At 42.8% G+C, this 27517-nt stretch overlaps 1 protein-coding gene across 1 annotated transcript in view; it reads right to left on the bottom strand.

Annotated features, from left to right (window-relative positions):
* The window catches only part of scn5lab (sodium channel, voltage gated, type V-like, alpha b), a 279945-nt gene that overhangs the window by 193855 nt on the left and 58573 nt on the right, over window positions 1–27517 (bottom strand). Inside the window, exon 3 of the mRNA XM_064941469.1 lies at window positions 17918–18007. Within this exon, the coding sequence (XP_064797541.1) occupies window positions 17918–18007 (90 nt within the window). The remainder of the gene's footprint in view (window positions 1–17917; window positions 18008–27517) is intronic.

The following is a 27517-nucleotide window of genomic DNA, read 5'->3' as shown; positions in this document are numbered from 1 at the left end:
TTTAGGGAGAGGCCGAGACATGTAGCAGCTTTAGGTTAGAGACAGAGACATGTTGCAGCTTTAGAGAGAGACAGAGACATGGAGCAGCTTTAGGGAGAGACACAGACATGTAGCAGCTTTAGGGAGAGACAGAGACATGTAGCACTTTTAGGTTAGAGACAGAGACATGTATCAGCTTTAGGGAGAGACCGAGACATGTAGCAGCTTTAGGGAGAGACAGAGACATGTAGCAGCTTTAGGGAGAGAGAGACATGTAGCAGCTTTAGATTAGAGAAAGACATGTAGCAGCTTTAGGGAGAGACACAGACATGTAGCAGCTTTAGGGAGAGAGAGAGACATGTAGCAGCTTTAGGGAGAGACAGAGGCATGTAGCAGCTTTAGGGAGAGACAGCGACATGTAGCAGCTTTAGATTAGAGACAAAGACATGAAGCAGCTTTAGGGAGAGACAGAGACATCTTGCAGCTTCAGATTAGAGACAGAGACATGTAGCAGCTTTAGGGAGAGACAGAGACATGTAGCAGCTTTAGGGAGAGACAGAGACATGTGGCAGCTTTAGGGAGAGACAGAGACATGTAGCAGCTTTAGGGAGAGACAGAGACATGTAGCACTTTTAGGTTAGAGACAGAGACATGTAGCAGCTTTAGGTTAGAGACAGAGAAATGTATCAGCTTTAGGGAGAGACCGAGACATGTAGCAGCTTTAGGTTAGAGACAGAGACATGTTGCAGCTTTAGGGAGAGAGAGACATGTAGCAGCTTTAGATTAGAGAAAGACATGTAGCAGCTTTAGGGAGAGACAGAGACATGTAGCAGATTTAGATTATAGACAGAGACATGTAGCAGCTTTAGGGAGAGACAGAGACATGTAGCAGCTTTAGGGAGAGACAGAGACATCTTGCAGCTTCAGATTAGAGACAGAGACATGTAGCACTTTTAGGTTAGAGACAGAGACATGCATCAGCTTTAGGGAGAGACCGAGACATGTAGCAGCTTTAGGTTAGAGACAGAGACATGTTGCAGCTTTAGAGAGAGACAGAGACATGGAGCAGCTTTAGGGAGAGACACAGACATGTAGCAGCTTTAGGGAGAAAGAGAGACATGTAGCAGCTTTAGGGAGAGACAGATGCATGTAGCAGCTTTAGGGAGAGACAGAGACATGTAGCAGCTTTAGATTAGAGACAAAGACATGAAGCAGCTTTAGGGAGAGACAGAGACATCTTGCAGCTTCAGATTAGAGACAGAGACATGTAGGAGCTTTAGGGAGAGACAGAGACATGTAGCAGCTTTCGGTTAGAGACAAAGACATGTAGCAGCTTTAGAGAGAGACAGAGACATGTAGCAGCTTTAGGGAGAGAGAGAGACATGTAGCAGCTTTAGGGAGAGACAGAGGCATATCACAGCTTTAGGGAGAGACCGAGACATGTAGCAGCTTTAGGGAGAGACAGAGACATGTAGCAGCTTTAGGGAGAGACAGAGACATGTAGCAGCTTTAGGGAGAGAGAGACATGTAGCAGCTTTAGATTAGAGAAAGACATGTAGCAGCTTTAGGGAGAGACACAGACATGTAGCAGCTTTAGGGAGAGAGTGAGACATGTAGCAGCTTTAGGGAGAGACAGAGGCATGTAGCAGCTTTAGGGAGAGACAGCGACATGTAGCAGCTTTAGATTAGAGACAAAGACATGAAGCAGCTTTAGGGAGAGACAGAGACATCTTGCAGCTTCAGATTAGAGACAGAGACATGTAGCAGCTTTAGGGAGAGACAGAGACATGTAGCAGCTTTAGGGAGAGACAGAGACATGTGGCAGCTTTAGGGAGAGACAGAGACATGTAGCAGCTTTAGGGAGAGACAGAGACATGTAGCACTTTTAGGTTAGAGACAGAGACATGTAGCAGCTTTAGGTTAGAGACAGAGAAATGTATCAGCTTTAGGGAGAGACTGAGACATGTAGCAGCTTTAGGTTAGAGACAGAGACATGTTGCAGCTTTAGGGAGAGAGACATGTAGCAGCTTTAGATTAGAGAAAGACATGTAGCAGCTTTAGGGAGAGACAGAGACATGTAGCAGATTTAGATTATAGACAGAGACATGTAGCAGCTTTAGGGAGAGACAGAGACATGTAGCAGCTTTAGGGAGAGACAGAGACATCTTGCAGCTTCAGATTAGAGACAGAGACATGTAGCACTTTTAGGTTAGAGACAGAGACATGTATCAGCTTTAGGGAGAGACCGAGACATGTAGCAGCTTTAGGTTAGAGACAGAGACATGTTGCAGCTTTAGAGAGAGACAGAGACATGGAGCAGCTTTAGGGAGAGACACAGACATGTAGCAGCTTTAGGGAGAAAGAGAGACATGTAGCAGCTTTAGGGAGAGACAGATGCATGTAGCAGCTTTAGGGAGAGACAGAGACATGTAGCAGCTTTAGATTAGAGACAAAGACATGAAGCAGCTTTAGGGAGAGACAGAGACATCTTGCAGCTTCAGATTAGAGACAGAGACATGTAGGAGCTTTAGGGAGAGACAGAGACATGTAGCAGCTTTCGGTTAGAGACAAAGACATGTAGCAGCTTTAGAGAGAGACAGAGACATGTAGCAGCTTTAGGGAGAGAGAGAGACATGTAGCAGCTTTAGGGAGAGACAGAGGCATATCACAGCTTTAGGGAGAGACAGAGACATGTAGCATCTTTAGGTTAGAGACAGAGACATGTAGCAGCTTTAGATTAGAGACAGAAACATGTAGCAGCTTGAGGGAGAGACAGAGACATATAGCAGCTTTAGGGAGAGAGACACATGTAGCAGCTTTAGGGAGAGACAGAGACATATAGCAGCTTTAGGGAGAGAGACACATGTAGCAGCTTTAGGTTAGAGACAGAGACATGTAGCAGCTTCAGGGAGAAACGGAGACATGTAGCAGCTTTCGGGAGAGACAGAGATATGTAGCAGCTTTAGGGAGAGACAGAGACATGTAGCAGCTTTCGGTTAGAGACAGAGACATGTAGCAGCTTTAGAGAGAGACAGAGACATGTAGCAGCTTTAGGGAGAGAGAGAGACATGTAGCAGCTTTAGGGAGAGACAGAGGCATATCACAGCTTTAGGGAGAGACAGAGACATGTAGCAGCTTTAGGGAGAGACAGAGACATGTAGCAGCTTTAGGGAGAGACAGAGACATGTAGCAGCTTTAGTTAGAGACAGAGACATGTGGCAGCTTTAGAGAGAGACAGAGACATGTAGCAGCTTTAGGGAGAGAGAGAGAGACATGTAGCAGCTTTAGGGAGAGAGAGAGACATGTAGCAGCTTTAGGGAGAGACAGAGGCATGTCACAGCTTTAGGGAGAGACAGAGACATGTAGCAGCTTTAGGGAGAGAGAGAGACATGTAGCAGCTTTAGGGAGAGACAGAGACTTCTTGCAGCTTCAGATTAGAGACAGAGACATGTAGCAGCTTTAGGGAGAGACAGAAACATGTAGCAGCTTGAGGGAGAGACAGAGACATATAGCAGCTTTAGGGAGAGAGACACATGTAGCAGCTTTAGGGAGAGACAGAGACATATAGCAGCTTTAGGGAGAGAGACACATGTAGCAGCTTTAGGTTAGAGACAGAGACATGTAGCAGCTTCAGTGAGAAACGGAGACATGTAGCAGCTTTCGGGAGAGACAGAGATATGTAGCAGCTTTAGGGAGAGACAGAGACGTGTCACAGATTTAGATTAGAGACAGAAACATGTAGCAGATTTAGATTAGAGAAAGAGACATGTAGCAGCTTTAGGGAGAGACAGAGACATGTAGCACTTTTAGGTTAGAGACAGAGACATGTAGCAGCTTTAGGGAGAGACAGAGGCATGTAAGCAGCTTTAGGGAGAGACAGAGACATGTAGCAGCTTTAGAGAGAGACAGAGACATGTAGCAGCTTTAGGGAGAGACAGAGACATGTAGCAGCTTTAGGGAGAGACACAGGCATGTAGCAGCTTTAGGGAGAGACAGAGACATGTAGCAGCTTTAGGTTAGAGACAGAGACATGTAGCAGCTTTAGGGAGAGACAGAGACATGTAGCAGATTTAGGGAGAGACAGAGACATGGAGCACTTTTAGGTTAGAGACAGAGACATGTATCAGCTTTTGGGAGAGACCGAGACATGTAGCAGCTTTTGGTTAGAGGCAGTGACATGTAGCAGCTTTAGAGAGAGACAGAGACATGTAGCATCTTTAGGGAGAGACAGAGACATGTAGCAGCTTTAGGGAGAGACAGAGACATGTAGCAGCTTTAGGGAGAGGCAGAGGCATGTAGCAGCTTTAGGGAGAGACAGAGACATGTAGCAGCTTTAGGTTAGAGACAGAGACATGTAGCAACTTTAGGTTAGAGACAGAGACATGTATCAGCTTTAGGGAGAGACCGAGACATGTAGCAGCTTTTGGTTAGATACAGAGACATGTAGCAGCTTTAGAGAGAGACAGAGACATGTAGCAGCTTTAGGGAGAGTCAGACATGTAGCAGCTTTAGGGAGAGACAGAGACATGTAGCAGCTTTAGGGAGAGACAGAGGCATGTAGCAGCTTTAGGGAGAGACAGAGACATGTAGCAGCTTTAGGTTAGAGACAGAGACATGTGGCAACTTTAGGTTAGAGACAGAGACATGTAGCAGCTTTAGGTTAGAGACAGAGACATGTAGCAGCTTTAGGGAGAGACAGAGACATGTAACGGATTTAGGGAGAGACAGAGACATGTAGCAGCTTTAGGGAGAAACAGAGACATGTAGCAGCTTTAGGGAGAGACAGAGACAGTATCAGCTTTAGGGAGAGACAGAGACATGTAGCAGATTTAGAGAGAGACAGAGACATGATGCAGCTTTAGGGTGAGACAGAGACATGTAGCAGCTTTAGGGAGAGACAGAGACATGTAGCAGCTTTCGGGAGAGACAGAGACATGTTGCAGATTTAGATTAGAGACAGAGACATGTAGCAGCTTTAGTGAGAGACAGAGACATGTAGCAGCTTTAGGTTAGAGACAGAGACATGTAGCAGCTTTAGGGAGAGACAGAGACATGTAGCAGAGTTAGATTAGAGACAGAGACATGTAGCAGCTTTAGGGAGAGACAGAGACATGTAGCACTTTTAGGTTAGAGACAGAGACATGTATCAACTTTAGGGATAGACAGAGACATGTAGCAGCTTTAGATTAGAGACAGAGACATGTAGCAGCTATAGGGAGTGACAGAGACATGTAGCAGCTTTGGGTTAAAGACACAGAAATGTAGCAGCTTTAGGGAGAGACAGAGACATGTAGCAGATTTAGGGAGAGATAGAGACATGTAGCAGCTTTAGGGAGAGACAGAGACATGTAGCAGCTTTAGGTTAGAGACAGAGACATGTAACAGCTTTAGGGATAGAGAGAGACAAGTAGCAGCTTTAGGGAGATACAGAGACATGTAGCAGCTTTAGGGAGAGAGAGAGACATGTAGCAGCTTTAGATTAGAGAAAGACATGTAGCAGCTTTAGGGAGAGACAGAGACATGTAGCAGATTTAGATTATAGACAGAGACATGTAGCAGCTTTAGGGAGAGACAGAGACATGTAGCAACTTTAGGTTAGAGACAGAGACATGTAGCAACTTTAGGTTAGAGACAGAGACATGTAGCAGCTTTAGGTTAGAGACAGAGACATGTAGCAGCTTTAGGGAGAGACAGAGACATGTAGCAGATTTAGGGAGAGACAGAGACATGTAGCAGCTTTAGGGAGAAACAGAGACATGTAGCAGCTTTAGGGAGAGACAGAGACAGTATCAGCTTTAGTGAGAGACAGAGACATGTAGCAGCTTTAGAGAGAGACAGAGGCATGTAGCAGCTTTAGGGAGAGACAGAGACATGTAGCAGCTTTAGGTTAGAGACAGAGACATGTAGCAACTTTAGGTTAGAGACAGAGACATGTAGCAGCTTTAGGTTAGAGACAGAGACATGTAGCAGCTTTAGGGAGAGACAGAGACATGTAGCAGATTTAGGGAGAGACAGAGACATGTAGCAGCTTTAGGGAGAAACAGAGACATGTAGCAGCTTTAGGGAGAGACAGAGACAGTATCAGCTTTAGTGAGAGACAGAGACATGTAGCAGCTTTAGAGAGAGACAGAGACATGTAGCAGCTTTAGGTTAGAGACAGAGACATGTAGCAGCTTTAGGGAGAGACAGAGACATGTAGCAGCTTTTGGTTAGAGACAGAGACATGTAGCAGCTTTAGAGAGAGACAGAGACATGTAGCAGCTTTAGGGAGAGTCAGAGACATGTAGCAGCTTTAGGGAGAGACAGAGGCATGTAGCAGCTTTAGGGAGAGACAGAGACATGTAGCAGCTTTAGGTTAGAGACAGAGACATGTAGCAGCTTTAGGTTAGAGACAGAGACATGTAGCAGCTTTAGGGAGAGACAGAGACATGTAGCAGATTTAGGGAGAGACAGAGACATGTAGCAGCTTTAGGGAGAAACAGAGACATGTAGCAGCTTTAGGGAGAGACAGAGACAGTATCAGCTTTAGGGAGAGACAGAGACATGTAGCAGCTTTAGAGAGAGACAGAGACATGTAGCAGCTTTAGGGTGAGACAGAGACATGTAGCAGCTTTAGGGAGAGACAGAGACATGTAGCAGCTTTCGGGAGAGACAGAGACATGTTGCAGATTTAGATTAGAGACAGAGACATGGAGCAGCTTTAGGGAGAGACAGAGACATGTAGCAGAGTTAGATTAGAGACAGAGACATGTAGCAGCTTTAGGGAGAGACCGAGACATGTAGCAGCTTTAGGTTAGAGACAGAGACATGTTGCAGCTTTAGATTAGAGACAGAGACATGTATCAGCTTTAGGGAGAGACCGAGACATGTAGCAGCTTTAGGTTAGAGACAGAGACATGTTGCAGCTTTAGAGAGAGACAGAGAAATGCAGCAGCTTTAGGGAGAGACACAGACATGTAGCAGCTTTAGGGTGAGAGAGAGACATGTAGCAGCTTTAGGGAGAGACAGAGGCATGTAGCAGCTTTAGGGAGAGACAGAAACATGTAGCAGCTTTAGATTAGAGACAAAGACATGAAGCAGCTTTAGGGAGAGACAGAGACATCTTGCAGCTTCAGATTAGAGACAGAGACATGGAGCAGCTTTAGTGAGAGACAGAGACATGTAGCAGCTTTAGGTTAGAGACAGAGACATGTAGCAGCTTTAGGGAGAGACAGAGACATGTAGCAGAGTTAGATTAGAGACAGAGACATGTAGCAGCTTTAGGGAGAGACAGAGACATGTAGCACTTTTAGGTTAGAGACAGAGACATGTATCAACTTTAGGGATAGACAGAGACATGTAGCAGCTTTAGATTAGAGACAGAGCCATGTAGCAGCTATAGGGAGTGACAGAGACATGTAGCAGCTTTGGGTTAAAGACACAGAAATGTAGCAGCTTTAGGGAGAGACAGAGACATGTAGCAGATTTAGGGAGAGATAGAGACATGTAGCAGCTTTAGGGAGAGACAGAGACATGTAGCAGCTTTAGGTTAGAGACAGAGACATGTAACAGCTTTAGGGATAGAGAGAGACAAGTAGCAGCTTTAGGGAGATACAGAGACATGTAGCAGCTTTAGGGAGAGAGAGAGACATGTAGCAGCTTTAGATTAGAGAAAGACATGTAGCAGCTTTAGGGAGAGACAGAGACATGTATCAGATTTAGATTATAGACAGAGACATGTAGCAGCTTTAGGGAGAGACAGAGACATGTAGCACTTTTAGGTTAGAGACAGAGACATGTATCAGATTTAGGGAGAGACCGAGACATGTAGCAGCTTTAGGATAGTGACAGAGACATTTAGCAGCTTTAGGGAGAGACAGAGACATGTAGCAGCTTTAGGGAGAGAGAGAGACATGTAGCAGCTTTAGGGAGAGACAGAGACGTGTCACAGATTTAGATTAGAGACAGAAACATGTAGCAGCTTTAGGGAGAGACAGAGACATGTAGCAGCTTTAGGGAGAGACAGAGACATGGAGCACTTTTAGGTTAGAGACAGAGACATGTATCAGCTTTAGGGAGAGACCGAGACATGTAGCAGCTTTTGGTTAGAGACAGAGACATGTAGCAGCTTTAGAGAGAGACAGAGACATGTAGCAGCTTTAGGGAGAGACAGAGACATGTAGCAGCTTTAGGGAGAGACAGAGGCATGTAGCAGCTTTAGGGAGAGACAGAGACATGTAGCAGCTTTAGGTTAGAGACAGAGACATGTAGCAGCTTTCGGGAGAGACAGAGACATGTAGCAGATTTAGGGAGAGACAGAGACATGGAGCACTTTTAGGTTAGAGACAGAGACATGTATCAGCTTTTGGGAGAGACCGAGACATGTAGCAGCTTTTGGTTAGAGGCAGTGACATGTAGTAGCTTTAGAGAGAGACAGAGACATGTAGCATCTTTAGGGAGAGACAGAGACATGTAGCAGCTTTAGGGAGAGACAGAGACATGTAGCAGCTTTAGGGAGAGGCAGAGGCATGTAGCAGCTTTAGGGAGAGACAGAGACATGTAGCAGCTTTAGGTTAGAGACAGAGACATGTAGCAACTTTAGGTTAGAGACAGAGACATGTATCAGCTTTAGGGAGAGACCGAGACATGTAGCAGCTTTTGGTTAGAGACAGAGACATGTAGCAGCTTTAGAGAGAGACAGAGACATGTAGCAGCTTTAGGGAGAGTCAGACATGTAGCAGCTTTAGGGAGAGACAGAGACATGTAGCAGCTTTAGGGAGAGACAGAGGCATGTAGCAGCTTTAGGGAGAGACAGAGACATGTAGCAGCTTTAGGTTAGAGACAGAGACATGTAGCAACTTTAGGTTAGAGACAGAGACATGTAGCAGCTTTAGGTTAGAGACAGAGACATGTAGCAGCTTTAGGGAGAGACAGAGACATGTAACGGATTTAGGGAGAGACAGAGACATGTAGCAGCTTTAGGGAGAAACAGAGACATGTAGCAGCTTTAGGGAGAGACAGAGACAGTATCAGCTTTAGGGAGAGACAGAGACATGTAGCAGATTTAGAGAGAGACAGAGACATGATGCAGCTTTAGGGTGAGACAGAGACATGTAGCAGCTTTAGGGAGAGACAGAGACATGTAGCAGCTTTCGGGAGAGACAGAAACATGTAGCAGCTTGAGGGAGAGACAGAGACATATAGCAGCTTTAGGGAGAGAGACACATGTAGCAGCTTTAGGGAGAGACAGAGACATATAGCAGCTTTAGGGAGAGAGACACATGTAGCAGCTTTAGGTTAGAGACAGAGACATGTAGCAGCTTCAGGGAGAAACGGAGACATGTAGCAGCTTTCGGGAGAGACAGAGATATGTAGCAGCTTTAGGGAGAGACAGAGACGTGTCACAGATTTAGATTAGAGACAGAAACATGTAGCAGATTTAGATTAGAGAAAGAGACATGTAGCAGCTTTAGGGAGAGACAGAGACATGTAGCACTTTTAGGTTAGAGACAGAGACATGTAGCAGCTTTAGGGAGAGACAGAGGCATGTAGCAGCTTTAGGGAGAGACAGAGACATGTAGCAGCTTTAGAGAGAGACAGAGACATGTAGCAGCTTTAGGGAGAGACAGAGACATGTAGCAGCTTTAGGGAGAGACACAGGCATGTAGCAGCTTTAGGGAGAGACAGAGACATGTAGCAGCTTTAGGTTAGAGACAGAGACATGTAGCAGCTTTAGGGAGAGACAGAGACATGTAGCAGATTTAGGGAGAGACAGAGACATGGAGCACTTTTAGGTTAGAGACAGAGACATGTATCAGCTTTTGGGAGAGACCGAGACATGTAGCAGCTTTTGGTTAGAGGCAGTGACATGTAGCAGCTTTAGAGAGAGACAGAGACATGTAGCATCTTTAGGGAGAGACAGAGACATGTAGCAGCTTTAGGGAGAGACAGAGACATGTAGCAGCTTTAGGGAGAGGCAGAGGCATGTAGCAGCTTTAGGGAGAGACAGAGACATGTAGCAGCTTTAGGTTAGAGACAGAGACATGTAGCAACTTTAGGTTAGAGACAGAGACATGTATCAGCTTTAGGGAGAGACCGAGACATGTAGCAGCTTTTGGTTAGAGACAGAGACATGTAGCAGCTTTAGAGAGAGACAGAGACATGTAGCAGCTTTAGGGAGAGTCAGACATGTAGCAGCTTTAGGGAGAGACAGAGACATGTAGCAGCTTTAGGGAGAGACAGAGGCATGTAGCAGCTTTAGGGAGAGACAGAGACATGTAGCAGCTTTAGGTTAGAGACAGAGACATGTGGCAACTTTAGGTTAGAGACAGAGACATGTAGCAGCTTTAGGTTAGAGACAGAGACATGTAGCAGCTTTAGGGAGAGACAGAGACATGTAACGGATTTAGGGAGAGACAGAGACATGTAGCAGCTTTAGGGAGAAACAGAGACATGTAGCAGCTTTAGGGAGAGACAGAGACAGTATCAGCTTTAGGGAGAGACAGAGACATGTAGCAGATTTAGAGAGAGACAGAGACATGATGCAGCTTTAGGGTGAGACAGAGACATGTAGCAGCTTTAGGGAGAGACAGAGACATGTAGCAGCTTTCGGGAGAGACAGAGACATGTTGCAGATTTAGATTAGAGACAGAGACATGTAGCAGCTTTAGTGAGAGACAGAGACATGTAGCAGCTTTAGGTTAGAGACAGAGACATGTAGCAGCTTTAGGGAGAGACAGAGACATGTAGCAGAGTTAGATTAGAGACAGAGACATGTAGCAGCTTTAGGGAGAGACAGAGACATGTAGCACTTTTAGGTTAGAGACAGAGACATGTATCAACTTTAGGGATAGACAGAGACATGTAGCAGCTTTAGATTAGAGACAGAGACATGTAGCAGCTATAGGGAGTGACAGAGACATGTAGCAGCTTTGGGTTAAAGACACAGAAATGTAGCAGCTTTAGGGAGAGACAGAGACATGTAGCAGATTTAGGGAGAGATAGAGACATGTAGCAGCTTTAGGGAGAGACAGAGACATGTAGCAGCTTTAGGTTAGAGACAGAGACATGTAACAGCTTTAGGGATAGAGAGAGACAAGTAGCAGCTTTAGGGAGATACAGAGACATGTAGCAGCTTTAGGGAGAGAGAGAGACATGTAGCAGCTTTAGATTAGAGAAAGACATGTAGCAGCTTTAGGGAGAGACAGAGACATGTAGCAGATTTAGATTATAGACAGAGACATGTAGCAGCTTTAGGGAGAGACAGAGACATGTAGCAACTTTAGGTTAGAGACAGAGACATGTAGCAACTTTAGGTTAGAGACAGAGACATGTAGCAGCTTTAGGTTAGAGACAGAGACATGTAGCAGCTTTAGGGAGAGACAGAGACATGTAGCAGATTTAGGGAGAGACAGAGACATGTAGCAGCTTTAGGGAGAAACAGAGACATGTAGCAGCTTTAGGGAGAGACAGAGACAGTATCAGCTTTAGTGAGAGACAGAGACATGTAGCAGCTTTAGAGAGAGACAGAGGCATGTAGCAGCTTTAGGGAGAGACAGAGACATGTAGCAGCTTTAGGTTAGAGACAGAGACATGTAGCAACTTTAGGTTAGAGACAGAGACATGTAGCAGCTTTAGGTTAGAGACAGAGACATGTAGCAGCTTTAGGGAGAGACAGAGACATGTAGCAGATTTAGGGAGAGACAGAGACATGTAGCAGCTTTAGGGAGAAACAGAGACATGTAGCAGCTTTAGGGAGAGACAGAGACAGTATCAGCTTTAGTGAGAGACAGAGACATGTAGCAGCTTTAGAGAGAGACAGAGACATGTAGCAGCTTTAGGTTAGAGACAGAGACATGTAGCAGCTTTAGGGAGAGACAGAGACATGTAGCAGCTTTTGGTTAGAGACAGAGACATGTAGCAGCTTTGAGAGAGACAGAGACATGTAGCAGCTTTAGGGAGAGTCAGAGACATGTAGCAGCTTTAGGGAGAGACAGAGGCATGTAGCAGCTTTAGGGAGAGACAGAGACATGTAGCAGCTTTAGGTTAGAGACAGAGACATGTAGCAGCTTTAGGTTAGAGACAGAGACATGTAGCAGCTTTAGGGAGAGACAGAGACATGTAGCAGATTTAGGGAGAGACAGAGACATGTAGCAGCTTTAGGGAGAAACAGAGACATGTAGCAGCTTTAGGGAGAGACAGAGACAGTATCAGCTTTAGGGAGAGACAGAGACATGTAGCAGCTTTAGAGAGAGACAGAGACATGTAGCAGCTTTAGGGTGAGACAGAGACATGTAGCAGCTTTAGGGAGAGACAGAGACATGTAGCAGCTTTCGGGAGAGACAGAGACATGTTGCAGATTTAGATTAGAGACAGAGACATGGAGCAGCTTTAGGGAGAGACAGAGACATGTAGCAGAGTTAGATTAGAGACAGAGACATGTAGCAGCTTTAGGGAGAGACCGAGACATGTAGCAGCTTTAGGTTAGAGACAGAGACATGTTGCAGCTTTAGATTAGAGACAGAGACATGTATCAGCTTTAGGGAGAGACCGAGACATGTAGCAGCTTTAGGTTAGAGACAGAGACATGTTGCAGCTTTAGAGAGAGACAGAGAAATGCAGCAGCTTTAGGGAGAGACACAGACATGAAGCAGCTTTAGGGCGAGAGAGAGACATGTAGCAGCTTTAGGGAGAGACAGAGGCATGTAGCAGCTTTAGGGAGAGACAGAGACATGTAGCAGCTTTAGATTAGAGACAAAGACATGAAGCAGCTTTAGGGAGAGACAGAGACATCTTGCAGCTTCAGATTAGAGACAGAGACATGGAGCAGCTTTAGTGAGAGACAGAGACATGTAGCAGCTTTAGGTTAGAGACAGAGACATGTAGCAGCTTTAGGGAGAGACAGAGACATGTAGCAGAGTTAGATTAGAGACAGAGACATGTAGCAGCTTTAGGGAGAGACAGAGACATGTAGCACTTTTAGGTTAGAGACAGAGACATGTATCAACTTTAGGGATAGACAGAGACATGTAGCAGCTTTAGATTAGAGACAGAGACATGTAGCAGCTATAGGGAGTGACAGAGACATGTAGCAGCTTTGGGTTAAAGACACAGAAATGTAGCAGCTTTAGGGAGAGACAGAGACATGTAGCAGATTTAGGGAGAGATAGAGACATGTAGCAGCTTTAGGGAGAGACAGAGACATGTAGCAGCTTTAGGTTAGAGACAGAGACATGTAACAGCTTTAGGGATAGAGAGAGACAAGTAGCAGCTTTAGGGAGATACAGAGACATGTAGCAGCTTTAGGGAGAGAGAGAGACATGTAGCAGCTTTAGATTAGAGAAAGACATGTAGCAGCTTTAGGGAGAGACAGAGACATGTAGCAGATTTAGATTATAGACAGAGACATGTAGCAGCTTTAGGGAGAGACAGAGACATGTAGCACTTTTAGGTTAGAGACAGAGACATGTATCAGATTTAGGGAGAGACCGAGACATGTAGCAGCTTTAGGATAGTGACAGAGACATTTAGCAGCTTTAGGGAGAGACAGAGACATGTAGCAGCTTTAGGGAGAGAGAGAGACATGTAGCAGCTTTAGGGAGAGACAGAGACGTGTCACAGATTTAGATTAGAGACAGAAACATGTAGCAGCTTTAGGGAGAGACAGAGACATGTAGCAGCTTTAGGGAGAGACAGAGACATGGAGCACTTTTAGGTTAGAGACAGAGACATGTATCAGCTTTAGGGAGAGACCGAGACATGTAGCAGCTTTTGGTTAGAGACAGAGACATGTAGCAGCTTTAGAGAGAGACAGAGACATGTAGCAGCTTTAGGGAGAGACAGAGACATGTAGCAGCTTTAGGGAGAGACAGAGGCATGTAGCAGCTTTAGGGAGAGACAGAGACATGTAGCAGCTTTAGGTTAGAGACAGAGACATGTAGCAGCTTTAGGGAGAGACAGAGACATGTAGCAGATTTAGGGAGAGACAGAGACATGGAGCACTTTTAGGTTAGAGACAGAGACATGTATCAGCTTTTGGGAGAGACCGAGACATGTAGCAGCTTTTGGTTAGAGGCAGTGACATGTAGCAGCTTTAGAGAGAGACAGAGACATGTAGCATCTTTAGGGAGAGACAGAGACATGTAGCAGCTTTAGGGAGAGACAGAGACATGTAGCAGCTTTAGGGAGAGGCAGAGGCATGTAGCAGCTTTAGGGAGAGACAGAGACATGTAGCAGCTTTAGGTTAGAGACAGAGACATGTAGCAACTTTAGGTTAGAGACAGAGACATGTATCAGCTTTAGGGAGAGACCGAGACATGTAGCAGCTTTTGGTTAGAGACAGAGACATGTAGCAGCTTTAGAGAGAGACAGAGACATGTAGCAGCTTTAGGGAGAGTCAGACATGTAGCAGCTTTAGGGAGAGACAGAGACATGTAGCAGCTTTAGGGAGAGACAGAGGCATGTAGCAGCTTTAGGGAGAGACAGAGACATGTAGCAGCTTTAGGTTAGAGACAGAGACATGTAGCAACTTTAGGTTAGAGACAGAGACATGTAGCAGCTTTAGGTTAGAGACAGAGACATGTAGCAGCTTTAGGGAGAGACAGAGACATGTAACGGATTTAGGGAGAGACAGAGACATGTAGCAGCTTTAGGGAGAAACAGAGACATGTAGCAGCTTTAGGGAGAGACAGAGACAGTATCAGCTTTAGGGAGAGACAGAGACATGTAGCAGATTTAGAGAGAGACAGAGACATGATGCAGCTTTAGGGTGAGACAGAGACATGTAGCAGCTTTAGGGAGAGACAGAGACATGTAGCAGCTTTCGGGAGAGACAGAGACATGTTGCAGATTTAGATTAGAGACAGAGACATGTAGCAGCTTTAGTGAGAGACAGAGACATGTAGCAGCTTTAGGTTAGAGACAGAGACATGTAGCAGCTTTAGGGAGAGACAGAGACATGTAGCAGAGTTAGATTAGAGACAGAGACATGTAGCAGCTTTAGGGAGAGACAGAGACATGTAGCACTTTTAGGTTAGAGACAGAGACATGTATCAACTTTAGGGATAGACAGAGACATGTAGCAGCTTTAGATTAGAGACAGAGACATGTAGCAGCTATAGGGAGTGACAGAGACATGTAGCAGCTTTGGGTTAAAGACACAGAAATGTAGCAGCTTTAGGGAGAGACAGAGACATGTAGCAGATTTAGGGAGAGATAGAGACATGTAGCAGCTTTAGGGAGAGACCGAGACATGTAGCAGCTTTAGGTTAGAGACAGAGACATGTTGCAGCTTTAGAGAGAGACAGAGAAATGGAGCAGCTTTAGGGAGAGACACAGACATGTAGCAGCTTTAGGGAGAGAGAGAGACATGTAGCAGCTTTAGGGAGAGACAGAGACATGGAGCAGCTTTAGTGAGAGACAGAGACATGTAGCAGCTTTAGGTTAGAGACAGAGACATGTAGCAGCTTTAGGGAGAGACAGAGACATGTAGCAGAGTTAGATTAGAGACAGAGACATGTAGCAGCTTTAGGTAGAGACAGAGACATGTAGCACTTTTAGGTTAGAGACAGAGACATGTATCAACTTTAGGGAGAGACAGAGACATGTAGCAGCTTTAGATTAGAGACAGAGACATGTAGCAGCTATAGGGAGAGACAGAGACATGTAGCAGCTTTGGGTTAAAGACACAGAAATGTAGCAGCTTTAGGGAGAGACAGAGACATGTAGCAGATTTAGGGAGAGACAGAGACATGGAGCAGCTTTAGGGAGAGACAGAGACATGTAGCAGCTTTAGAGAGAGACAGAGACATGTAGCAGCTTTCGGGAGAGACAGAGACATGTAGCAGCTTTAGGGAGAGACAGAGACATGTCGCAGATTTAGATTAGAGAAAGAGACATGTAGCACTTTTAGGTTAGAGACAGAGACATGTTGCAGCTTTAGGTTAGAGACAGAGAAATGTATCAGCTTTAGGGAGAGACCGAGACATGTAGCAGCTTTAGGTTAGAGACAGAGACATGTTGCAGCTTTAGATTAGAGACAGAGACATGTATCAGCTTTGGGGAGAGACCGAGACATGTAGCAGCTTTAGGTTAGAGACAGAGACATGTTGCAGCTTTAGAGAGAGACAGAGAAATGGAGCAGCTTTAGGGAGAGACACAGACATGTAGCAGCTTTAGGGAGAGAGAGATACATGTAGCAGCTTTAGGGAGAGACAGAGGCATGTAGCAGCTTTAGGGAGAGACATAGACATGTAGCAGCTTTAGATTAGAGACAAAGACATGAAGCAGCTTTAGGGAGAGACAGAGACATTAGCGGCTTTAGGTTAGAGACAGAGACATGTAGCAGCTTTAGGGAGACACAGAGACAGTAGCGGCTTTAGGTTAGATACAGAGACATGTAGCAGCTTTAGGGAGAGACAGAGACAGTAGCGGCTTTAGGTTAGAGACAGAGACATGTAGCAGCTTTACGAAGAGACCGAGTCACAGGACAGTAAGGATGAGAAGCAGAAGGGAATGACACAGACAGCAAGCTCTTTGACAGCAGTGCTCCTTGGTGAGTTAAGCAGGTCATCAAGACAAGAATGGGCATTAAAATCCAGTGTGTCACTTCATTGTAACATAAAATAAATTAAGAGAGAGAGAGACTCTTCAGAGGCAACAGAGATTGGGATGGAGGATGCATCATTCAGAGGAAGTGCACAGCCATATTCCTTTTAGTCTTTGTCATTGTTACTGACTGTATGGTTAAGAAGGTAGACTGTGACTGACTGGGAGTCATTGCATGCTACAGATCGTGCCGATTGGTAGTGCGTTGTTGACTGTGCAGATTCCATTGTCTGAAAGACTGTCTTCATTAAAGGTAAACTTTGAGGGCTTACACTCTTAGAAACAATGGTTCCAAAGGGGTTCTTCAGCTGTCTCCATAGGACATGTACAACCACTTTTGGTTCCAGGTAGTACCCCTTTGGGTTCCATGTAGAACCCTCTGTCAAAATGGTTCTACATGGAACCAAAAGGGTTCTACCTTTGAGCCAAAAAGGGTTCTTCAAAGGGTTCTCCTTTGAGGACAGCTGTAGAACCCTTTGAGGTTCTAGATGGCACCTTTTTTCTCAGAGTGTACTCTGGTTTTGGTTTCAAAGAAAGGACAGTTGCTTATCACAACATGGCAGACTAGACTACGTTGGTCAATCCCCTCTATCCATACAACACATGCCGCTGCCTAACAGCAAATCCATTGTGTGAGATGAACTTATACTGTGAATGATTCAGACAGACAGACAGACAGACAGACAGACAGACAGACAGACAGACAGACAGACAGACAGACAGACAGACAGACAGACAGACAGACAGACAGACAGACAGACAGACAGATAGATAGATAGATAGATAGATAGATAGATAGATAGATAGATAGATAGATAGATAGATAGATAGATAGATAGATAGATAGATAGATAGATAGATAGATAGATAGATAGATAGATAGATAGATAGATAGATAGATAGATAGATAGATAGATAGATAGATAGATAGATAGATAGATAGATAGATAGGATAGACAAAGATTCAACTGAATGATAATTCCCATTCCATCATTGATTTTGCTTTCAATTGTTTGTTTATCAAAGTGTTTGGTTGGAATATGAATCCCTTTAATGAAAGAATGTATAAACGGTATGTGACACCCATACCATGGTTGTTCATTCCGATGTAGCATAGCAAGAGTGCAATTAGCAAATTAGCCGGGTACACTAAAATCGTGAACTTACTTGCTAATTGTGGTTGGCAAGGCAACAAACACCTGGCAAAGCGTTACATCAGGACACATAGGGCACAGAGGATCAATACAGTCAAAGAGGGTTGAGGGAACAGCGAGAAGAACACAGAGAGAATTCACAGAAGAAGCTAGCGTCAATGCTGAGAGACAGAGATGACGGGTGAACAAGGCATACTTACTCAACATACTTGGCCCAATACGCTGGTTCCGACATGGCCATGAAGCAACAGTTGGTCAAAATAGTGCACATTATGAACAGACTGAATAACGTGCCCGTGGTTAAGGAAAATGGTGGATTCAATAACAACATATACATAAATTGCAACAGTACTATTCTGAATATGCATTCGTAGTGATTATTTATGCCCAAGTATCCCATTTAGGTTTGGTTTGCCTGCTGTCATATCACTCTACTGAGTGAATAGAAGAAAGAAAAAAATAGTGTAATATTACAACATTGTTGTTACATACTATTTCAGTGATCAAAGGCTACATTGACACAGAATTATACCGTATGTGAAGCCTAGGCTGAGAAACCATCTCTGCATGTACTGTAGGCGTGTAGTGTACATTTTAATAGTTTAAATATTTTCTATGTTTAGGAAACCAAATTACTCAAAATGATCTGAAATAATAAACATACTATAGAAATATCTGTCCAAAGTAAGAAGTATATCTCTTGTAAATACTCACAGGGGCAAAGAGCAAGCACAGAACAAATATTCTAACTATTTCCTGGGGCGAAAGCTAATTAACGGCAAAAATTATACCTCAGCTGTTGGTTAGCCTTGGCCACCATGGTGCTAATAGCATTATCCTCCCACTCCCCCCTCCCTTCTCACTCCATAGGAAAGATTAAAACATCCGCCTTGCTGTGTGGAGAGTGGCAAGTGGAACCCAAACTGCCTATTAAAAAACGGATTAAATATGCAACTTCAACACAGCTAGTGAGGGGGAATTGAGTAGGTGACTTGAAAGTTGATTTCCTGTCCCCAATTTTCAATTTGCCCTATATTTTAGAAGATTGTGATCAGTTGATTTCTCTCTGTACTTCAATGTTGATCCGTTGATATCTGTCTATCAAACATCTCCCGATAGAATAAATTGTCCCTCATTTGCATTTGTTGTTGGAAATGGTCTGGGCTATTCGTACGGGAGAACGTTCTGCTTTCTTATTGTTGCTTGTCTTTACAGGTTGTTCGGAAAAACCCTTGTAATGAGTAACCTTGTGCTTAGGCTTTAGGTCAAAGGGCTACCAGCAGGCAACTAGAGTTTGAATCCCTGGTCAGTTACACAATCAAATGACTCCCCTACCAAAACTGAGGTGCCAAAATAATGGCTAAGTCCCTTTGCCTGAGCAAGCATTACTATGACGGCTCGTTCAAATTCCCACACTCACAGACAGCACTTTACTCAAATTAGTCACCATAACGATAAGCACCCTGGCTCTACAGAGTCTTCCAGAGCACCCACACTATTAATGAGAAAGTCAACTTCAGCATTATGTACAAATCAGACTGCTGCCAAAAGCTGCTAGAGCCTGGAATCACAGGGTTTGTTAATAAATTGCTAGAAAATGTACACAGATGATTTTTTTTATGAGCCTACTGTGAGTCGTTGAAGCATATCTCGGCGGAAGCTTTTGCATGAATTCTCATCCTTTTACAGAATGCTTACTTAGGTCTCTGACGGCTTAATCTACAGCATATATTATATATTCTCGCTTTGATGACTTCAATCACAGCTTTGTAGTGCTGTACCCTCTTTAAAGTAAGTGTGTTCTGGCTACAACCTCATTGATCCCTAGTTAATAATCAAACATGTACCCTGGCCCAAGGACCACTGGGTAATCAGCAATCGTGAGGACACATGGCATCTGTGACTTGGCCTCAAAGGGAACGCTTTTCACCACTCTCTCAGCTCATACATGCACACATACAGGCATGACACTGGCATGAACAGAGAGATAGGCACACGCACAAAAGGACGAGCCCACGAAGAATCATGTGCGTGTGTGTACGTGTGTTCTGTGTATGTGATTGATGTACTGTACATATTTTATTATGTGATTGCTCATGCTGCCGTCTTGACAGCTATCAGGCAGAGCAGTCATACGGTCCTAAATCCTCAATCCCAGCTCTCTTATTTCATCGCAGAGCTATGACATCTCATCTTGGGAAGACTAGTTCTGTGTCAGAGCCGCCTCTGCCTGGCGCCATAGCGACAGACCAAGGTGTCAGGTGGGTGGACTGGAGGCAGACCCTCGCTTGGGGCCCATAGGATGTATGAGAAGAGGGTTAGCTCTGGTCCCTCCGCCCTACCCTATCCTACCCCCCCGCGCCCAAAACACCTTTAGAGATGACCTATTCCACCCGCTTATCGGGCTGACGAGAGCAAAGTGTCCGGGTAGCCTAGTATTTCTCAACACCCGCAAACATCACTCCAGATATTTATAGCAGGGCTCAGTGGAGGAAGAGGGGAATAGGGGGAGTGTGGTGGAGGAGGGGGGGTGGGGAGGTGGGGGAGCAGCCTTCCTACATTGTGTTGGTGGGGGAGCAACCTTCCTACATGGTGTTGGGGGGGCAAAACAGAACTAAAGCTCTGGCCATAAATAAAAATATTATGTCATAATATCATGTAGAAAACTTTAGTCACATTTTTTTCAGGCAGATTCAGTCACTTCCTGGCTACCAATGGATGATGGGTAACTGAGTGTCATAGCTACAGGGACCATCAACATTCCAATACCATTCCCATTATTATGGATACCTTATACAATGGCCTAGGTCACTACAGTAAAATCCCATTCCTATAGGGGCTTCCCGAATCCTCTGAGAAAAGAACACGGTGTTGTTAGGTTGTGATTTACAGCATCACTTCATCATTTCGGGCTCCCGCAGTGGTCTAAGGCACTACATCTCAATGCAAGATGTGCCACTACAGTCCCTGGTTCGAATCCAGGCTGTATCACATCCGGAGTGATGTGGGAGTCCCATAGGGTGGCGTCTTGGCCGGGGTAGGCCATCATAGTAATTAAGAATGTTGTTCTTAACTGACTTTCCTAATTAAATAAAGGTAAAAATAGAACAAAAAAACACTTGACTGAGTTTACAGTAAACATCCAGTCTATACATAACGGAACAGTAACCATCCAGTCTATACATAACCTAACAGTAACCATCTAGTCTATACATAACCTAACAGTAACCATCCAGTCTATACATAGATCCTAACAGTAACCATCCAGTCTATATATAACCTAAGAGTAACCATCCAGTCTATACATAGAGCCTAACAGTAACCATCCAGTCTATATATAGAGCCTAACAGTAACCATCCAGTCTATATATAGAGCCGAACAGTAACCATCCAGTCTATACATAACCTAACAGTAACCATCCAGTCTATACATAACCTAACAGTAACCATCCAGTCTATACATAACCTAACAGTAACCATCCAGTCTATACATAACATTACAGTAACAATCTAGTCTATACATAACCTAACAGTAACCATCCAGTCTATATATAGAGCCGAACAGTAACCATCCAGTCTATACATAACCGAACAGTAACCATCCAGTCTATACATAACCTAAAAGTAACCATCTAGTCTATACATAATCTAACAGTAACCATGCAGTCTATACATAACCTAACAGTAACCATCCAGTCTATACATAACCTAACAGTAACATTCCAGTCTATACATAACCTAACAGTTACCATCCAGTCTATACATAACCTAACAGTAACCATCCAGTCCATACATAACCTAACAGTAACCATCCAGTCTATACATAACCTAACAGTAACCATCCAGTCTATATATAGAGCCTAACAGTATCCACCCAGTCTATACATAACCTAACAGTAACCATCCAGTCTATACATAGCCTAACAGTAACCATCCAGTCTATATATAGAGCCAAACAGTAACCATCCAGTCTATATATAGAGCCTAACAGAACCATCCAGTCTATACATAACCTAACAGTAACCATCCAGTCTATACATAACCTAACAGTAACCATCCAGTCTATACATAACCTAACAGTAACCATCTAGTCTATACATAACCTAACAGTAACCATCCAGTCTATATATAGAGCCTAACAGTAACCATCCAGTCTATATATAAAGCCTAACAGTAACCATCCAGTCTATACATAACCGAACATTAACCATCCAGTCTATACTTAACCTAAAAGTAACCATCTAGTCTATACATAATCTAACAGTAACCATCCAGTCTATACATAACCTAACAGTAACCATCCAGTCTATATATAGAGCCAAACAGTAACCATCCAGTCGATACATAACCTAACAGTAACCATCCAGTCTATACATAACCTAACAGTAACCATCCAGTCTATACATAACCAAACAGTAACCATCTAGTCTATACATAACCTAACATTTACCATCCAGTCTATACATAACCTAACAGTAACTATCCAGTCTATACATAACATTACAGTAACAATCTAGTCTATACATAACCTAACAGTAACCATCCAGTCTATATATAGAGCCGAACAGTAACCATCCAGTCTATACATAACCGAACAGTAACCATCCAGTCTATACATAACCTAAAAGTAACCATCTAGTCTATACATAATCTAACAGTAACCATGCAGTCTATACATAACCTAACAGTAACCATCCAGTCTATACATAACCTAACAGTAACATTCCAGTCTATACATAACCTAACAGTTACCATCCAGTCTATACATAACCTAACAGTAACCATCCAGTCCATACATAACCTAACAGTAACCATCCAGTCTATACATAACCTAACAGTAACCATCCAGTCTATATATAGAGCCTAACAGTATCCACCCAGTCTATACATAACCTAACAGTAACCATCCAGTCTATACATAGCCTAACAGTAACCATCCAGTCTATATATAGAGCCAAACAGTAACCATCCAGTCTATATATAGAGCCTAACAGAACCATCCAGTCTATACATAACCTAACAGTAACCATCCAGTCTATACATAACCTAACAGTAACCATCCAGTCTATACATAACCTAACAGTAACCATCTAGTCTATACATAACCTAACAGTAACCATCCAGTCTATATATAGAGCCTAACAGTAACCATCCAGTCTATATATAAAGCCTAACAGTAACCATCCAGTCTATACATAACCGAACATTAACCATCCAGTCTATACTTAACCTAAAAGTAACCATCTAGTCTATACATAATCTAACAGTAACCATCCAGTCTATACATAACCTAACAGTAACCATCCAGTCTATATATAGAACCAAACAGTAACCATCCAGTCGATACATAACCTAACAGTAACCATCCAGTCTATACATAACCTAACAGTAACCATCCAGTCTATACATAACCTAACAGTAACCATCCAGTCTATACATAACCTAACAGTAACCATCCTATACATAACCTAACAGTAACCATCCAGTCTATACATAACCTAACAGTAACCATCCAGTCTATATATAGAGCCTAACAGTAACCATCCAGTCTATACATAACCTAACAGTAACCATCCAGTCTATACATAACCTAACAGTAACCATCCAGTCTATACATAACCTAACAGTAACCATCCAGTCTATACATAACCTAACAGTAACCATCCAGTCTATACATAACCTAACAGTAACCATCCAGTCTATACATAACCTAACAGTAACCATCCAGTCTATACATAACCTAACAGTAACCATCCAGTCTATACATAACCTAACAGTAACCATCCAGTCTATACATAACCTAACAGTAACCATCCAGTCTATATATAGCCTAACAGTAACCATCCAGTCTATACATAACCTAACAGTAACCATCCAGTCTATACATAACCTAACAGTAACCATCCAGTCTATATATAGAGCCAAACAGTAACCATCCAGTCTATATATAGAGCCTAACAGAACCATCCAGTCTATACATAACCTAACAGTAACCATCCAGTCTATACATAACCTAACAGTAACCATCCAGTCTATACATAACCTAACAGTAACCATCTAGTCTATACATAACCTAACAGTAACCATCCAGTCTATATATAGATCCTAACAGTAACCATCCAGTCTATACATAACCTAACAGTAACCATCCAGTCTACACATAACCTAACAGTAACCATCCAGTCTATACATAACCTAAAAGTAACCATCTAGTCTATACATAATCTAACAGTAACCATCCAGTCTATACATAACCTAACAGTAACCATCCAGTCTATATATAGAGCCAAACAGTAACCATCCAGTCGATACATAACCTAACAGTAACCATCCAGTCTATACATAACCTAACAGTAACCATCCAGTCTATACATAACCAAACAGTAACCATCTAGTCTATACATAACCTAACATTTACCATCCAGTCTATACATAACCTAACAGTAACTATCCAGTCTATACATAACCTAACAGTAACCATCCAGTCTATATATAGAGCCTAACAGTAACCACCCAGTCTATACATAACCTAACAGTAACCATCCAGTCTATACATAGCCTAACAGTAACCATCCAGTCTATATATAGAGCCTAACAGTAACCATCCACCATCCTAAGTAACCATCCAGTCTATTCATAACCTAACAGTAACCATCCAGTCTATACATAACCTAACAGTAACCATCCAGTCTATACATAACCTAACAGTAACCATCTAGTCTATACATAACCTAACAGTAACCATCCAGTAAGCCTAACAGTAACCATCCAGTCTATACATAAGCCTAACAGTAACCATCCAGTCTATACATAACCTAACAGTAACCATCCAGTCTATACATAACCTAAAAGTAACCATAACCTAGTCTATACATAATCTAACAGTAACCATCCAGTCTATACATAACCTAACAGTAACCATCCAGTCTATACATAACCTAACAGTAACCACAGTCTATTATCCATCCCTATACATAACCTAACAGTAACCATCCAGTCTATACATAACCTAACAGTAACCATCCAGTCTATACATAACCTAACAGTAACCATCCAGTCTATATATAGAGCCTAACAGTATCCACCCAGTATATACATAACCTAACAGTAACCATCCAGTCTATACATAACCTAACAGTAACCATCCAGTCTATACATAACCTAACAGTAACCATCCAGTCTATACATAACCTAACAGTAACCATCTAGTCTATACATAACCTAACAGTAACCATCCAGTCTATATATAGAGCCTAACAGTAACCATCCAGTCTATATATAGAGCCTAACAGTAACCATCCAGTCTATACATAACCTAACAGTAACCATCCAGTCTATACATAACCTAAAAGTAACCATCTAGTCTATACATAATCTAACAGTAACCATCCAGTCTATACATAACCTAACAGTAACCATCCAGTCTATACATAACCTAACAGTAACCATCCAGTCTATACATAACCTAACAGTAACCATCCAGTCTATACATAACCTAACAGTAACCATCCAGTCTATACATAACCTAACAGTAACCATCCAGTCTATACATAACCTAACAGTAACCATCCAGTCTATATATAGAGCCTAACAGTAACCACCCAGTCTATACATAACCTAACAGTAACCATCCAGTCTATACATAGCCTAACAGTAACCATCCAGTCTATATATAGAGCCAAACAGTAACCATCCAGTCTATATATAGAGCCTAACAGTAACCATCCAGTCTATACATAACCTAACAGTAACCATCCAGTCTATACATAACCTAACAGTAACCATCCAGTCTATACATAACCTAACAGTAACCATCCAGTCTATACATAACCTAACAGTAACCATCCAGTCTATACATAACCGAACATTAACCATCCAGTCTATACTTAACATAAAAGTAACCATCCAGTCTATACATAACCTAACAGTAACCATCCAGTCTATACATAACCTAACAGTAACCATCCAGTCTATACATAACCTAACAGTAACCATCCAGCCTATACATAACCTAACAGTAACCATCCAGTCTATACATAACCTAACAGTAACCATCCAGTCTATACATAACCTAACAGTAACCATCCAGTCTATATATAGAGCCTAACAGTAACCACCCAGTCTATACATAACCTAACAGTAACCATCCAGTCTATACATAGCCTAACAGTAACCATCCAGTCTATACATAACCTAACAGTAACCATCCAGTCTATACATAGCCTAACAGTAACCATCCAGTCTATATATAGAGCCAAACAGTAACCATCCAGCCTATACATAACCTAACAGTAACCATCCAGTCATAACCTAACAGTAACCATCCAGTCTATACATAACCTAACAGTAACCATCCAGTCTATACATAACCTAACAGTAACCATCTAGTCTATACATAACCTAACAGTAACCATCCAGTCTATATATAGAGCCTAACAGTAACCATCCAGTCTATATATAGAGCCTAACAGTAACCATCCAGTCTATACATAACCTAACAGTAACCATCCAGTCTATACATAACCTAACAGTACCTAACCATAACCTAACAGTAACCATCCAGTCTATACATAACCTAACAGTAACCATCCAGTCTATACATAACCTAACAGTAACCATCCAGTCTATACATAACCTAACAGTAACCATCCAGTCTATACATAACCTAACAGTAACCATCCAGTCTATACATAACCTAACAGTAACCATCCAGTCTATACATAACCTAACAGTAACCATCCAGTCTATACATAACCTAACAGTAACCATCCAGTCTATACATAACCTAACAGTAACCATCCAGTCTATACATAACCTAACAGTAACCATCCAGTCTATACATAACCTAACAGTAACCATCCAGTCTATACATAACCTAACAGTAACCATCCAGTCTATACATAACCTAACAGTAACCATCCAGTCTATACATAACCTAACAGTAACCATCCAGTCTATATATAGAGCCTAACAGTAACCACCCAGTCTATACATAACCTAACAGTAACCATCCAGTCTATACATAGCCTAACAGTAACCATCCAGTCTATACATAACCTAACAGTAACCATCCAGTCTATACATAACCTAACAGTAACCATCCAGTCTATATATAGAGCCTAACAGTAACCATCCAGTCTATATATAGAGCCTAACAGTAACCATCCAGTCTATACATAACCTAACAGTAACCATCCAGTCTATACATAACCTAACAGTAACCATCCAGTCTATACATAACCTAACAGTAACCATCCAGTCTATATATAACCTAACAGTAACCATCCAGTCTATATATAGAGCCTAACAGTAACCATCCAGTCTATACATAACCTAACAGTAACCATCCAGTCTATACATAACCTAACAGTAACCATCCAGTCTATACATAACCTAACAGTAACCATCTAGTCTATACATAACCTAACAGTAACCATCCAGTCTATATATAGAGCCTAACAGTAACCATCCAGTCTATAGCCTAACAGTAACCATCCAGTCCTAACAGTAACCATCCAGTCTATACATAACCTAACAGTAACCATCCAGTCTATACATAACCTAACAGTAACCATCCAGTCTATATAATAGTAACCATCCAGTCTATACATAACCTAACTACCATCCAGTCTATATAACCTAACAGTAACCATCCAGTCTATACATAACCTAACAGTAACCATCCAGTCTATACATAACCTAACAGTAACCATCCAGTCTATACATAAGCCTAACAGTAACCATCCAGTCTATAAATAACCTAACAGTAACCATCCAGTCTATACATAACCTAACAGTAA

The sequence above is a fragment of the Oncorhynchus masou genome, chromosome 28 (assembly GCF_036934945.1).
Source record: "Oncorhynchus masou masou isolate Uvic2021 chromosome 28, UVic_Omas_1.1, whole genome shotgun sequence".
In the NCBI taxonomy this organism is placed as follows: domain Eukaryota; kingdom Metazoa; phylum Chordata; class Actinopteri; order Salmoniformes; family Salmonidae; genus Oncorhynchus; species Oncorhynchus masou.
Note: the sequence above shows the minus strand (reverse complement) of the source record. Positions and strands in the feature narration are given on the sequence as shown.